The 16,985-nt window shown below is 46.7% G+C and overlaps 1 protein-coding gene across 1 annotated transcript; it reads left to right on the forward strand.

The window, feature by feature from the left end:
- The first annotated feature begins 9,161 nt into the window (after positions 1-9,161).
- On the forward strand, positions 9,162-13,131 carry LOC119660832 (protein yellow). Its single transcript, XM_038069702.1, has 4 exons — positions 9,162-9,579; positions 11,814-12,186; positions 12,251-12,547; positions 12,616-13,131. Exons 1-4 carry the CDS (start codon positions 9,359-9,361, stop codon positions 13,087-13,089), a joined length of 1,365 nt encoding a protein of 454 aa, XP_037925630.1. The 5' UTR covers positions 9,162-9,358; the 3' UTR covers positions 13,090-13,131.
- Positions 13,132-16,985: the final 3,854 nt, after the last annotated feature.

Genomic DNA, 16,985 nt, shown 5'->3' on the forward strand with positions numbered 1-16,985 from the left:
AAAGCAACTCAACTTTGTCACCTCTTTCCTGTGTGAAGCTGACGAAGGATGACTCTCCTGACCGAGTGATAGCTTCCTTCAAAGTGACATCGATTCTATCGTCCAATCCTCCTTTTGGCCACAGGGGGTCTTCGTTAAGCCTTATCAGACGTCTAAGCTTCGTGAAAATTTCCGGCCCGCCCGCCTGCCTCGCCGAACTTGAATGATTCCAATAACTATGCGCTATTTTATCAAAATGTAAGGGGGGTCTAAGGACCAAGCTGTCGGATTTCAAACTGTCTCCCTTACCATTTCAACATCATGTCATCTGCATTTCTGAAACCTGGTTGGATGACAGGATTTTAGATTCTGAGCTCCTCGAAGGTTACTCTGTCTTTCGTTGTGACAGAGACTGCGTTGCGTTTGGCAAGACAACTGGCGGAGGTGCCCTAATAGCTGTTAAGTCCCCTCTCCGTGCCGAAATCATCTTTTCCTTCTTCTCCTCCTAGGATTCTGTTACCATACGTGTCCTTCCGCCAAACGTATGTCCCTTTATCATATCGTGTGTATATTTTCCCTGCCTAAGCCCGCCTTCTTTGTACGAGGATTTCTTCGACAGATTATCAGAGGCCCTAACCGTTTTGTTTCCCTCACTTCCTTTCATCCTCTGTGGTGACTTTAATATTCCTATGCTCTCGTGGCCCGTTACACCTGGCCTTCCCTCCCTCCCTAATAACTTGACCCACCCTTCCCTTCAACTATCCACTTCCATGTACACCTGTGGAGCCCTCCAATTTAACCTTTCTAGAAACCACTTAGATCGCACTCTTGACCTTGTCCTCTCTAACCTTCCTGTACGTTATCTTTTCCAATCCCTTCATGCTCGGTCTTACGTTGCCCCTGACGCCCATCATCCTGCTCTCGAGTTCGATGTTCAGATATCCCGACTCCACTCTCCTGTCGCTCGCAAGCCTACCAAGTTCAACTTTCGTAAGGCGAACTTCGAAGGTCTGAACTCAGCCCTGGCGTCAATCAACTGGGTCCCCCTGCTCTCTCCATTTACATGTGACCAAGCACTCAACACTTTTTATACAATTTTATCTGATCTTCTTCCTTGTTACGTTCCCTCCTCTCCTAAGTGCTTACGCTCTTCCCCCGTCTGGTTCACCATTGAAATTCACAAAAAACTACGTCAAAAACAGACTGCGAGACAGAAGTTCCTGTCTTCTAGAAACGTTGCTGACTTAGTTTTTTTCAAATCCCTTCGTTCCTCGGTCAAATCTTTAATACGTAAGTCCAGACACGAATATTTGTCCAGCGTGGAAGATTCACTAAAGCGCGGAAATCTGAAACCTTTCTGGTCCCACATTCGCAACTCCCGCTGCCCCGCCCAGTTATCCCCTCCGTCCATTAAATTCTCTGGCTTCTCAGCTAACTCCCCCCAACGATCTTGTGATTTAATCTGCCGCTACTTTTCATCAGTCTATGCTCCTTCTCCTTCCTCCGAATCGCTCCCGATAGCAGATGTAGCCTGCCCCGCATCGCCTACCATTCCCCTACTTACCCCTATCCTTGTTGAATACCTCATTGGCGAATTTGATGCCAAGGTCGGACCTGACTACGATGGTCTTCCAAACCTCTTTTTGATCAAAACTGGTAAGTCCATCTCCCTTCCCCTATCTCTTATTTTCAACAAAAGCCTTGAAGAGAATCATTTTCCCAGCTTGTGAAAAGAGGCTCTCAATATCCCCATTCACAAAAGTGGCGATCGTTCGCTTGCCGAGAATTACCGTCCCATTTCCCTCCTCTCCTCCTGTTCCAAAATCCTGGAAAGATATGTCAGCGACTGGTTGTCCGCCCACTTTGGCCAACACATAGTGAAAGAACAACACGGTTTCGTTAAACGTAGGTCCACTGCCTCCAACCTGCTTGACTTTACCAACTTTGTCGCCAAATGTCTAAATTCACGGCAAGAAGTGCATACCATTTACACTGACTTCGCGAAAGCCTTCAACACTGTAAATCACAAGATACTTCTATCCAAAGTCTCGTCCCTAAACGTTTCCATATCACTTGTTTTATGGTTTGCCTCTTACATTTCCAACCGATCCTGCTGCGTCTCTTTTGACGGCTGTACTTCCCGCTCCTTCTCCCCCTCTTCTGGCGGCTCCCAGGGGTCTATTCTGGGTACTTTGCTATTTTTATTTTTTATTAACGACCTTTCTCCCCTCCTTACTTGTCACTGTTTGCTCTATGCAGACGACCTTAAGCTGTTTTCCGCTATATCGTCGCCTATGGACTGTGTTTCCCTTCAGAATAACCTGGACACTCTGGTTCGTTGGTGCTCGACTAATGGTTTAGCGGTAAACATCAGAAAGTGTCACTCTATGTGCTACTCCCTAAAATCCTCACCCACTTCTTTCTCCTACTCGCTTAACGGACATTCCTTATCCTGCTTAAATTCCACTCAAGACCTCGGAGTCACTTTCGACAATAAGCTCCGCTTTGATATCCATTGCCTCAATGTCATCAATCGAGCAGCAAAATTGTCAGGGTTTATTCTTCGCTCCTCCTCTGTTTTTGACTCCATCCAACCCTCCTTAGCTCTCTTCAATTCCCTTGTGAGGAATACCCTCGAGTATTGCTCCGTGATCTGGTCACCCACTTGTAACTGTGATTGTCTTGCCCTTGAAAATGTGCAACGTAAATTCACCCGTTCTCTCTTCTTTAAGAAAAGCCTCCCTCGTGTGGATTATCCCTCCCGCCTCGGCTTTCTAAACCTTCCCTTCCTACAACAGCGTAGATCCTATCTGGATTTATGCACATTCTTTAAACTTTCCTCGGGCCTGATGGACTGCTCGCCGCTGACGAGATCATCTGCCGTCCTGCGTCTTATAACACACGTAACGCAGATATTTTCAACGTGCCCTTCGCGGAGCTCGAAGTCTATTTTCATTCCCTGATTCCCAGGCTTTGCCGGAATTATAATGCAAAACAGCTTGGTCCTTTTAAAGATCCCTCCACTCGTGGTCGTAGAGAGCCGAGAAAGTCAATTAAGCAATCGATTTCCCATGGGACCTCATGACCTCCCTAACAACTATCTGATAAAGAACTCAAGTAGGTCAAACCAAATCTTAACAAAAACTCCGGAAGATTACTATACCGTCAAGCAGATCCTTGTGGAGAACCAAAACAAGTTCTTCACGTACACTGTCTCATCCCAGAAGACTATTAGCCTCATTCCCCTGAGGTTTAGATGCGACGTTCAGATTATTGACGAATTAAAGGCTTAGAGAGCCTCCAGCACCCTGAGCGCTAAACTCTTTGTCATGACCTTGGCAAAGAACAACAATATCAACCTCGTTGGTCACTTTTGACGCGACTTTCCGTGAAAAACAGGGGCGCAACGTCAAAGCAATGCAGCAGATGATCGTCCGCTTCGAGCAAATTAAGAACATGCAATGTAAGAATTGCCAGCGCAACGACCACCCCGCAAATTACAGGAAATGCCTTCGGTTTGTCCAGGCGCCTCCCACCCACCCTCTCCCCACAACTGCCTTCCGTCCCTCTGATCGCCCAATTACAAATCCCGCCTTCACGCGTCCGTCTGTGTCCTTCGCAGACGCCACACGAAGCGAAACCTCTTCCCAAGCGCTTATCCGTATAAACCACCCCACCACCATTTCCAATCCAGATTTCCCTGAGTTCGTCAGAAAATCGCAAGAATTTTTGCAGATGTTCAACTCAATGGCTGGTATCTTAGCATACATTAATGGACGTTAAGATAATCGATTTGAACATCAGCTCCAGTTCGAGCTATTCCTTGGCAAACACGAACCCCATATAGTTATCCTATATGAAACTAGGTTAAACTAAACTTCCCTTCCCAATTTCAATCTCTTCCGGACTGACCGACAACAAGCCAATCCTCAGGGCCGCAGCACCAGCAGTGGAAGGACCCTACTCATCTCCGAAAAATTTGTGTGGCTACAAATTGACCCACCTCCAAAGATCTTGAAATCAATTGACACACACGCATCAAGTGCCTCTGCGCTTCTCAACCCGCCCCCTCTGGAAAACAATGGTCCTTAATTATCGGTGGAGACCTCAACGCCAGGCATTCGCCCTGGTTCGACGCACCGTCAAACCAGAACGGGGATCAGCTTCACCGTTTCCTCACAACCTCCCATCCCACCATTAACCTAGCCCATTTCAGCTCCGCCTTACTACTACTTCTACTTACTTCTTACTACCATTCCTACCTAGACCACTTCCTGGTTAGCCGTAACATAACTGTTATTCCCTACCCAAATACCTTTCCCTGCCTCGAATCAGCCCCAGGCATCAGCGACCATGATGACATGATCCTACACTTAAAACTCCCAGACAGAGTTATTCGGTCCACCCCACCCTCAGTTCCTGACTTCCAGCGCCCAAACTGGAAACGTATAATCCTCCCGTTGGTGAAAGGAATTCCCTGACTTGAAGGTTCCCAGAGCCGGGAGAGCAGGAGGGCTAGCCCGAAGTAATGTGTCAAACGGTTCCAGGCTAGTTCTCTGATGATAGGGAGGTGTTTAGTTGGTAGTCCGCCAGCGTGCTGTTGCGGGACTCCAACACTCTGAGAGCATGTATTCCGGCGAGGAAGAGTCTGCACGCTTTCCTGTGCCCTGACCTGAGTTCCAGTGACCTAGTTGTGGTCAAGCTGGAGCAGGTGGGGGCAGAGAACGTGTATATTTCCTCGGCATACATGGCTCACGACCGATCAGCTCCGCCAGAAGAACTACAACATCTGACGAACATCATAACAGCAAAGAAAGGCATACGCTTTGGGGCAGCTCCGAAATCAACGAAAGAGGTGAGTCATTCTTTGATTTTATTATTACTTCAAATCTATCGGTGTGTAACAGGGGGCAGTACACTAACCTTTCATTTCTCCTGCTCGGAGAACTGTGACGGATGGGAGGAGGTCCTTGATATCACCCTAATAACCGACAACGGGATTCTTAGGGTGGAGGACCGGAGAGTGTCTGACCAGAGATCCTTCTCTGACCACGGTTGGATACTCTTCAGTCTAGATCTCGCCGCAGAGGTCTCCAAGCCCTTTAGAGACCCCAGGAGGATCGACTGGAGAAAGTTTGGTCAGGTAATTAAGAACAAACTCTCCGGTGCGCAAATTGGTAGGATTGGCACGACAGACGAACTGGAGTCAAAGGTCGGGGCTCTGGAGAAGGCTTTTGATACCGCCTTCAAAGTCTCGTGCCCTACTAAGTACAGCAAAAAGACCCTGCCACCGTGGTGGAACGAAGATCTCTCTAGTCTCAGGAAGCTGACCAGAGAAATCTTCAACATCTGCTACAGGCAAAAATAGTGGCAGCCATACAAGGACTGCCTAAAGAAGTACAAGTCGGCCATCAGGACCGCCAAGAGGCGGTCTTGGCTAGACTATTGTCAGAACATTGAAAGCACTAGTGAATCCGCGAGGCTTAATAAGATTCTGTCCAAGGAACATAAGAGTCCATCCTTCCTTAAAAAGTCGGAAGGCTCCTGGACGGAATCTTCTAGCGAAACCTTGGAGCTGCTGGTGCAAACGCACTTTCCCTTCAGCGAGGAGGACTGTGAGTCAGAACCTCGCTTGGAGGGTTTGCGGCAACCCCAGCTGTGCGAGACTATCAAATCGGTAATTACCGGGGATAGGATCGGCTGGGCTATAAATAGCTTCTCCGCATACAAATCTCCAGGCCCAGATGGCATAATGCCAGTCATGCTACAGAAGAAGCAGGAAAGGGTTGTGCCGTGGCTTGTTGAGATTTACCGGAGCTGCATCACTTTAGGATACGTACTGCAGTCCTGGAGGCGCGCACGGGTGGTTTTCATTCCGAAAGCGGGCAGGCGCGGTCATGAGTCCGCGAAGGACTATCGGCCAATCTGAAGAGCTGAAGACCCTAGAACGCGTCCTGGACATTCATTTAAGGACGATTATGGAGAGAACGCCTTTCTCTAAGTCCGAGCATGCCTACCTCAAAGGAAAATCCACAGAAACCGCCCTCCACGAGGTAATTGGCACGGTTGAGCGGTCGCTGCAGTACAAGCAGTATACCCTTGCTGCCTTTTTGGATATAGAAGGAACTTTCAACAACGTCAGTACCAACGCCATCAAGGAAGCCTTGACCGGTATTGGATTGGAGGGGTATCTCACGCTAAGTACCAGGATAATCCAATCCGATCTGGGAGGCAACCACTTGACCAGAGTTGTGAACAGAGGCATGCCCCAGGGTGGTGCTATCTCACCGGTGCTCTGGTTAATAGTAATGGACAAAATTTTACGTACATTGGACAGCAGCGGGGTGAAGGTGGTGGCGTATGCCGACGACTTGGTGATATTAGTATCAGGGATGTTTCTGTCTATTATGAGCGACATCGTGGAAGGAGCGTTGCGAAAGGTGTGCCTGGGGGGTGCAACCAACCAAAACGCAACTGATGCTATTCACCACCAAGATAAGGATACCTGAATTCCATCTACCACGGCTGAATGAACAAAGATTGGTTCTTTCCTCTAATGTAAAGTATCTGGGTGTAATCCTTGATCCTAAGCTAAATTTGAGATTGAACATAGAACTGAGGGTTAAGGAGGCCTGTATAGCCTTCTATGCCTGTAAGAGAACCTTTGCAAAGAAATGGGGTCTCCGGCCGAGGATGGTTCTCTGGATGTATACCGCTGTAGTGCGTCCGATCCTGACATACGACTCTATTGTATAGTGGCAGGCTTTGAAGAAGAAATACAATAGAACGAAGCTTAATAGGATTCAAAGAACCGCGTGTGCAGGTGCTACGGGGGCTCTGCAGTCCTGCCCGGCAGATGCTCTCAATGTACTCCTGCATCTCCTCCCCCTAGACCTCCACATCAAATATGTTGCAGCGTGCAGTGCCGTCAGACTACGTGAGTCCGGATGCTGGGCAGCGGAGTCCTACGGCCACAGCAACATTCTAGATTAAATACCTCGAGAAATTTGGGCATCCCCCACGGACTATGTCACACGCAAGCTGAACTTCACGAGAAACTTTGCTGTGGACCTTCCAACCAGGGCAAAGTGGAAGACCGGCGGCGTGTTGCAAGACTATGACACGGTATTCTTTACGGACGGATCAAAGATGGCCTATGGAGTCGGCGCGGGGGTTTTCTCGAATACACACGGTGTATCCAAGTCGTATGGTCTCCCAGGTTTCACCAGTGTATTCCAGGCGGAAGTACTGGCGATATTGGAAGTCTGTCGATGGCTGGAGCGTGATTCGAGCCCCAAGCGTAACATAGCCATTCTGATCGACAGCCAAGCGGCCATCAAGGCCTTGTACTCAACGACGACATCTTCCCGGTTGGTGGGGCAGTGCAGAGACAGGCTCAACCATCTGGGCGGCACTCTCCTCTGGGTTCCCGGGCATAGGTACATAGAGGGGAATGAGCGGGCTGACGGATTGGCCAGGCAAGGCTCTGCTCTTGGCAGTCCCTCGGCGAATACAGTCGGTGTTCCGCTGGCGGCTATCGGGGGCCTACTCGCACTACCTAGCAGCCGCGGGCCTGAGATGGCGAGGGCTTACAAGCTGTACCAAATCAAGGAGAATTTGGCCAGCTTATAACATAGCCCGATCACGAGAGCTCCTGTGCCAGACGCGTGCAAATGCATTCAAGAGTACGGCGGTCTGCACGGGGCACTGGCCCATAGGGGACCATGCCGCTAGGCTCGGCTTACCCTACAACTCGCATTGCCGAAGCTGCGGAGAAGGAAGGGAAACCCTCATGCCCTTTTTCTGCGATTGCCCAGCTCTGGCTAGAGTCAGGCTGCGGACACTGGGTAAACCATTCTTTGGGGACCTCAGTGAGATTTCTAGCTGGAAGGTCGGAGAGCTGCTTTCCTTCGTGAATGCTACGGGCTGGCTCTGAAGATCCGAGCCAGCTGGACTCTGCTTCCCTGTTCCTATAACAACAGTTACGGTCTTAGGAGTTTGTGGCATCAAAACGGCGCACCAAAGCGCTAATTGGGCTCCTCGGAGTGGCCACTGATACCTACCTAGCTACCCCAACACTCTGTGCGTAAACGCAGGATGTGGTCAGGAGACCTATCCTTGGTCAGGTTCACAGTTGGAAGTTTAGGTCCCTGACTACCCCACCAACAACCCACGGTTCTTGTATAAGGTCCTCATTAGGGTGGACGCTCCTCGGAGACCCACTGCAATCGCCATATGAGGGTCCCTTTAAAGTTCTGGAGCGATGGAGCACTCGCCCAAACTCGACGTCCAAGGCCGGCCTAAATGGGTCTCCTTGCCGGGACTGGAATTCTTAGCCGAACATTTGCCATTCGAAAATTGTAAACGATGAAATGTCCGTTATATCTGCTGATTGCAAAAGAGATATTGATTCAATCTCTAATCCAAGATTGTTCCAAATTCAAGCTTTGAACTGATATAAAAATGCAAATTCTAAGATAGAAGTGGAAATTAGTTAACTTTCCCCAACTGGAAATTCAAGTATTTGCCATACTAGACGTTGCATAATCTGCATAGACATATTAGTTAACACGACGGCGACCTAGAAACCGTTCAACTGGATCAATTAGATAATTTCCGTTTGCGGTTAATATTACAAATGAGGAATGTTATGTTATCTTTTTAGTTTTAGATTTCATTGGAATGGATAAGAAGATAGTTTTATATATCTAAAATATGGTAATGATGACAGTATATCATGGTTCGAAAGAGGAGCTAAATAGATACAATACAGTAGTTTTAAGTATCTAAACTTAGTGCATAATTATGTTAATTATCTTCATTAAAAAGGCCTTTTCTTTCATTTCCTTACGCAACTTCGTACTTCTACGGCCCCACCTGTCTCATGGTCTCCTCCCCGACCATTGCAGAATGCACCAAGTGCATTCACCTTATTGGTGAGATACAATAAGGCAAGCGAATATTTGTATCTTTGCCAATAACTTTTAACACTGCAGACATAATCCAATAGATACGAGCGATTAACTGTTGAATCATTTTACACTTCTGTAACTTTATATTTTTCAAGTGTGGGACGAAATTTTCCGGCTCCACTACACAACTCACCTATGTGGTTGGGTTGAATCAAAGTGATTTCCTTAAACTTGTTTAAGATATTAGATATGGGGATGGCAGTTAGTGCATCTTATGCAGTCGATCGTAATAGTTATCAGTGCATATTCGAGTAGTTGACTTGGTGGAAATTAACGTAATTTCTTTTGAGATTCAGAAAGGATTCGGAAGGAATAAGTGATCACCTTATTAGTTCCTATCTGATTTGTGATAGATACTTCGAACATCCGCTAACTTTCTTTTTCAACTGTGGCTTGAATTTCCAAACATGCATCCACTAGCTCGGCCGGAACCACTTCTCGTACTCTCCATACTTTGCGCTGTTTTCATCAAAGCTACTGGCTATACGCCCATCGAAAATAGATTCAGCTCCATCTTCCCTGTGAAATCATCCCCCAACCAGGACGTATTCCAATCAATCTATGAGTGGCGATTTTTAGATTTTGCCTACCCAAATTATGAAAGTCGGTTAGCTGCCATACAGAACGGGTAAGTTGCATGTGTTAAGAGGGTCATCCCATCCCGTGTGAAGGCCGTAAAACAAAACCTTATTAAAATCGATTCAATGTCTCTCTGTCTGTCTGTCACACGCATTTTTCTCCAAAACGGCTAAACCGATCCAAACGAAATTTGGTGGACAGATGGGAACTATGAAATCCCACGCATACAATGAGTGGCATCAATTTAGGTGGAGTTTTTAGAGGGGGGTTTCCCATACATGCGAAGGGGGGATTCAAAAATTTTTTTCACTGGATATAATTGTGTAGGGTATCAAATGAAAGGTCTCGATTTGTACTCAGTCGACGCCCTTTTTTCCTTGCAGACCATGCATTCAGGCTCAGCCTTGCATTCCCTGAACATATGGCCTTCTCTCCCACATTTTCTGCAACATTTTGACCTGTCACAGTCACCGGTGCATTTCGCCGCTATGTGGCGGAATTCCAGGCATCTAAAGGAGCGCTTAAGGGATACCTGCTCCCTGAGTCGGCAAACGACCCAACCTATTTTAATTTTCCCAGCCGTCAACAGTTTGAACGCTGCTTCAGTTGGTAAGCTTATGGTTGCCGATTGCGTGCCTCCGTATGCCTTCCTCAGTCCCCTGATTGCGGAATCTTGCGAGCCAAGTGGTCCGAACTGCTTTTCTAAGGTGTCACGGATATCCTCCTTGGTCGTGATTTCGTCAATGTCCTTACATTCTATGACAAGCTCCTGCTTTCTGGCCCGTACTTGAGCTTCTCCTCCTAAGGACTTTCCCACCTTGCCGAGGAAATTTTCCACCGTTTTGCCCGGAGACTTCTTCAGCTCCAGCATCAAGTCTCCTTTCTGGGACCTTCCTAAGGATATCGGCGTAAGTCATATCCTCTTTTTTGGAGATGATGTCTGTCTGTTTGTCCGTCTGTCTGTCTGTCCGTCACACGCATTTTTCTTGGAGACGGTTGTAGCGATTGGCACCAAATTTGGTAGAACGGTGGGAAATGTGAACGCTCACGCATGTAGTGAGTTACATCCTTTTACGTCGAATTTAAGGGGGGGTCCCCATACATGCAAAAGGGGGGTGTAAATTTCGCTTCCATCAAATATAGTCATGCGGGGTATCAAATTAAAGATCTCGGTTAGTACTTTTCGAAGCCGTTCTTAGTTTTGACATTTGTTGAAAAGGTGGGGAGTGCGGTGGGCTAAAACTGACCATTTTTTAACGAACCCATTCTCAGAAACTACATAACCGAAAAACCTGAAAAAAGTCAGGGGACTGCCACTATATGGTGCCTAGGCTCCGAAATACCCTCCATACCGACACCTGTTCAAATAAAGTTAACAATAGTACATTACTATACTTTTTAGTAATTGGCAGTAAAACCCCCTTAGGTTCACCCTAGAATCACAAAATTCTGCAGCGAAATAGACTACAGCATAGAGCATTATCGTGCTGAATTTGGTGAAAATCGCACTATTACCAACAAAGTTATACTAGGTCAAAACTGTCGCTCCTCTGCAAACACAACAAACGACTAGCTCTTATGGTATACTACCAAGGATAGGACAGGAAATTCTATGTTACAAGGTGGGAAAGGAAATTGAGGCTTAGGAACACTTGCTTCCGGGGAAAAAGGTGTGAAACCTAAAACTAGAAATCTGAAGGCAAGTGTACGTGGAGCCTAGCCAGGAACAATGTTGATTCTCTATCCGACACCACCAAACGAAGTTGTGAGCCGGAATAGGCTATCTTCCATTTGATTCAGGACACCTGCAAATAATAAATTAGGCTTGAATCCAGGAAATGTTGGGCCCCACGTTGGGCGCCATTTGTAATGATAGGAGTGGTTATAGGAGATCAGCTCGATCATCCTGCGTGGCCCATAACGACCTAGAGGGCAGAGCTATCCCAAAAATCTAAACAAATTGGCTAAATTGACCGTGTGAAGGTCCGCCCACAAAGATTGCAGCTCGATCAAAGCGCTCACAGGACCCCCCCCCCCCGCACATTCCCGAGCCTGGCTGTCGACCGAGCACTTTGATGGAGCTTCAATCTTTGTGGGCGGACCTTCACGGTCAATTTTACCCCTACCCCTTGTATCTAGATATACAATTGACGTCCAAAAAAAAAAAAAATCGATTCCGCGGATCCGACACACGGGATGACCCCCTTAAAGTGAAAAAGTGCAAAATCAAACTGACCAAAATCCAGACTTTAATTTTAATTTTTTTTTTGAATTTATTTTAAGGAAATTCATATCTGAAAATAACCTACCGCTTGGCATCGATGTCCTTGGAAATCGGATATTCATTACAACTCCGCGTTGGAAAGGTGGAGTACCGGCTAGCCTGTCATGGCTTCCTCTTCCGCCGAAGGAGCGCAGTCCACCGTTACAACCCTATCCAGATTGGTCGGCACATGGTGACCCGGACAGTCCAGACTGTTCCAAATTGATGTCTGTCTATAGAACATTCATTGACGAATGTCAGCGTTTATGGTTGATAGATGCAGGTGTTGTGAACGCTACGATCCGTATTAACCAGGTTTGTCCTCCAAAGATCGTTGTCTTTGACCTGACCACTGATAGTTTAATCCTTTCGTATGAACTGCCTCCAGATCAGGTATGAAAAAAAATTTGTTACAATCCCCTTCCTGTTCTCTCAAGCCATTCCTGTATTTCCAAAGGTGAAGCAAGATTCCCTACATTCAAACATTATTGTTGATATACGCAGAGGACAGTGTAACGATGCGTATGCCTATGTAACCGACGTTTGGCGCTATGGGGTGGTAGTTTACAGCTTGGCCAAAAATCGGAGTTGGCGAACCACTCATCATCTCTTCAATCCTAATCCTTTTGCGGCAGATTTTAACACGCACGGACTCAATTTCCAATGGTTAGACGGTGTATTCGGACTAAGCCTGCTCCCACCAAATGAGTACAATGACCGCATCCTGTTTTACCACCCAATGGCAAGCTTCAATGTAACTCCCAAAAACTATATTGTCTAGAAACTCAGAGTAGCCTAACATAACGATCAATCCTATTCTAGGAATTCATGGTCAGCACAGCAATCCTACGCGACGAAAATCTATGGACTAGTGGTGCGGATACCTCTACAGTTGTCAAGGCCTTCACAGTGATTGGTGATCGTGGAAAAGATGGACACTCCTCAACAGTCGGAATCGACCGTCAAAATGTCATGTTTTACACGTTAGTCTCGCAGGATGCTGTGGGTTGTTGGGACACCAGTAAACCTTATGCACGAAAAAACTTAGCTAAGATAATCCAGAATGCCACTACCCTGTATTTCCCAAACGATCTTAAGGTTGATCGGGGGGTTGAACAGAGTGTTTGGGTCATAAGCAATAGATTGCCAACCTATTTGTATGCCGAGTTGAATTATGATGATGTCAATTTTAGAATTCAGCGGGCAAATGTCCACGAAGCAATCCAAGGAACTGTTTGTGATCCAAACGTACTGGGAACCAATGAGGTTGATACGGGGATTGAGGGATGCTACTGAGTGACTAAGTGGAAATTGTCTTGTTTTTTTTACATTATAATTTTAAGGTATACCTATAAATATCCAAAATAAAATGTATTCATAGTTTGAAGAAATTGTGGACGATGTTTAGTTATTGCATAAAAGCGTTGAATGGGAACCCAACTGACCCAACTTCAAAATACGAAAGCACGATCAGAAAAACCAGGAAATAGGTAACAAGAAGCTAAAAAAGACCCTTCCCCAAACAAGTGGAACAACCGTAGACAGTGGCTACAGCAAAAGAAAATAGTAAAGCCTAATTCATTCCTGGAAAGGATTGTACCTAACACTGGCACTAAGTGCCAAGTATTTAGGTTTGGACGATCCTACCTACTTAAATTATAAAGGGGCTCTGGTGGTTGTGGCTGGTGGTAAGTCAATGGGAGAATCCGTCGAGAACTCCCCCACAATATCGAACACGTATGCAGAATGGTGTACTTCTGCATGGTTTGAACCAGACTGTGTGAAAGTCCCAGAATATCAAGGGAAACTGTGAGGGACAATATTATGGGCACTACAATCACCCGCTCGAGACGTCAAATTTTTTTGATTTCTCGAGCCAATGGCTCATAGTTCACCTTCTTCTCCACGTATTTCCGCTCAATGTTCCGAATATCACGGCTGAACATGTCTATTATTCGCAGCAGATTTCTAAGATGGTCGTCAGTCATCTGTCATCTGTCATCTAAGTACATCAAGTGTTTATTAGTTTCGGATCAATGCGATAGAGATGTAGAACATCGATTAGCCAGGTATCCGGGACGCCGTCGAAAGCCTTGGCATAATCGATATAGCAACTAAAGAGGTTTCTTTGGTCTCTAGTTGCTTGTCCTACAACTACCGAGTCGATAATGAGTTGCTCTTTGCAACCCCTTGACCCAACTCGGCAGCCTCAGAATGTTATGGGTAACGAGGTGCGCATTGACCCTTCCACTAGTGATAGACGTTATGAATTTGTAGAGGGTTGGTAAGCAAGTAATCGATCTTGTGTCTGCGGGGGGTCCTGCACCATGTTCTCCTTAGGGATAAGGTAGGTAATTCCCGCATTAAGGAAAGGTGGAAATTTTTCCGGCCGATTAATGACCTGTGTGCCAACCGACTGGTAAAGTTTTTATACCAGAAATTCTGCACCCGATCCAGATCTGGGCCCCTTCAGTTTTTCGAGCTGTTTATGGCTCATCGAACTTCGAAAATTCATGCCAGGCGTATTGACATGGCGAGTGCTTTCGGCGGTTATCCACTGAGCATGCTGTGCGGGTAATCCCCAAAGTTCAACCCAATACTCTTTCGCTTTCGTCACACAAAACTGCACTGTCTGGACGCTCTGTTGGTATTCGTTGAGAGATCTGAAAAAGCTCCTCGCGTATGTTGCATTCTGGGTACGTCTGGAGTAACTTTGGCCATACCGTCGTAACCGACTGCATACGACAGAAAGTTTCCACTTTAGTGTGTCCAGAATTTCAACTACGGGTGTATCACTGGGGATAGCATAGTTCCGGTAAACCCTCTGTACTTTATTCTTCAACCGTGTGCAGGCATTATCAGAGCTGAGTTGAGGCAGCCTAGCAATATCCTGCCTTAGTGAGTCCCGCCGACGTTCTAGACGAAGTTTCCATGGTGGGATTTCTTCGGTCACTAAAACCAATAACGCGAAAGCGAATCTTTTGACCATGCAATCTGACAGCCGTAATTACACCACAATGCACAAGTGATTGCAGTTGCAGCAGCGACATGTCAGTATGCAGTCGAGATGCAATCTCATCATTGATTTGAGATAAAATTCTCGGAGTAGAGAAGTTAAAAGGACCAAGTTGTTCTGCGTTGTAATTTCGGCAAAGCCTAGGAATCGGGGAAAGAAAGTAGAAAGTATTATTTATACGGCGGTTTGGGGGAAGAGTGAAATCCATTATATTTTACCTCGGGTCAACGCTATCAGCCAATGGAGAGCGGCGTTATGAAATTGCTTCACGCATTAACGCAACCTGGATGAAGTGGCGTTCCACAACTGGTGTCCTTTGTGATCGACGTATCAACGAACGTCTCAAATCTAAAATTTACCGCAATGTCATCCGTCCAGTCGCTCTCTATGGTTCTGAGTGTTGGCCGACCATAAAAGACAATGAACGGCGTCTTGCAGTAATGGAGACGAAGATGCTACGTTGGACTAGTGGCGTCTGGATCACATCCGAAATGAGGATATTCGCGATCGTTATGGGGTTGCACCGGAAAAGTTGCGAGAGAGGCGACTTCGATGGTATGGTCACGCAATTCGTGCAAACGAGAATTCACTTGCAAAGATTGGTCTGAACATCGTCGTCGATGGTAAACGACCAAAAGGCAGACCTAAGCAATGGTGGCTTGATACGCTGGATGGGGATTTGAAAGCCTCGAGATTGCACCCAGATTAGGCAATCGATAGAGCCAAATGGCGAAGCCGATCACGACGAGCCGACCCCGCTTGTGAACGGGACAAAGGCTGAAGAAAAAGAAGAAGAAGTTCCAGGTGGGGTGGGAGCTGAAGACATCCTTATGAAGGAGGATGAGCTGACCTTAAACCGAGCTTTCCTCATTTCATCATGGGCTCGTGTGGCCAGATATTTGGTCGGGGCTTTGCTGATGAGGGCTTTAGTGGCTTCGGAGGAACCGGTGCTCCTCAGGCTCTTTCCATTGAAGAAACTTGCTTAAGGGTGCAATTTGTTGCGCTTGACCTATCATAGCACCGTTGCCCTCTCCATTTTATGGTCATGTTCTACAACATGCCGGGCCACTGCAGAATTGATATGTGTTTTTTCTGTCCCGTTTTATTAGCTCAGCTTCTATTAAATCTTCCTTGACGCTAGTGTTGACTGGCCGTTTGGTTTCCCCTACGGGTCTTTTTCATTGCCTAATTGCAATTTGACCGCGGTGGATCCTGCTTGATCCTCCTGCCTCGATGCCTTCTTTGGCCAAGATTCGTCACAAAGCTGGGAACATTTCCGTTGAGTATGTTATGCTGAGTCGTTCTGTGTCCATCATCATTCTCTCGTTGACGATTTCGTTCCTTCGTACTTTGCATCTTTCTAATTAGGCTCTGGATTAGAGTTGGCCGAAATCCATTTTTTGTAGCTGTATCAAAAATGTATGACTTTTCTTTTCAAACCTGATATCTGTCTGAGCGCCATCGATCGGTAGGCGGCCAATTTATGCTGATGTGAGTGGTTAGACGTCCTGATAGTGGCACGTTGGGTACTCGATGGCTTCCCATATATGTCGAATTCGAAGCCCTTATTCCTCTTCAGTACTTTGATATCGAGGAAGGGAATGCCACCGTTTGATTCCTCTTCCATCGTGAATTTTATGTTAGGGTGCCGCTTTTTGATTCGGTCAAGTATATCTTGCTTATGCTCCATTGCTCCAGATATCCCGGTTTTGCGCCGAGGTCCACCAATTCTGGCGTCCTGGCCTACGCCATCGCGCCATCTCAGGCAAGGTCTGCCTCGTCTTCTTCTTCTACCATAGATATTGTACTTATGAACTTTTCGAGCCGGGTCATCCTCATCCATATGGATTAAATGGTCCACCCCCCCCCCCCCCCCCCCCCGCACCCTGATGAGCCGAATTTTATCAACAAACAGACCGGCGTGGTATTGCTCATAGATTTCGCTGTTATGTAGGCTACGGGATTGTCCATCCTCATGTAGGGGGCCAAATATTCTTCGGAGGATTCTTCTCTCGAACGCGGCCAAGAGTTTACAATTTTTCCCCGAGGAATACATAAGGACTGGCAAGATCTAGTCTTGTACATTGAGAGCTTTGACCCTGGAGCGCTGAAATATTAAATTATTTTCCCCGTTTGACGATTGATCCCTTGATGTTGTGGGTTAGTTGGTTGGTTT

The sequence above is a fragment of the Hermetia illucens genome, chromosome 7 (assembly GCF_905115235.1).
Source record: "Hermetia illucens chromosome 7, iHerIll2.2.curated.20191125, whole genome shotgun sequence".
In the NCBI taxonomy this organism is placed as follows: Eukaryota; Metazoa; Arthropoda; class Insecta; order Diptera; family Stratiomyidae; genus Hermetia; species Hermetia illucens.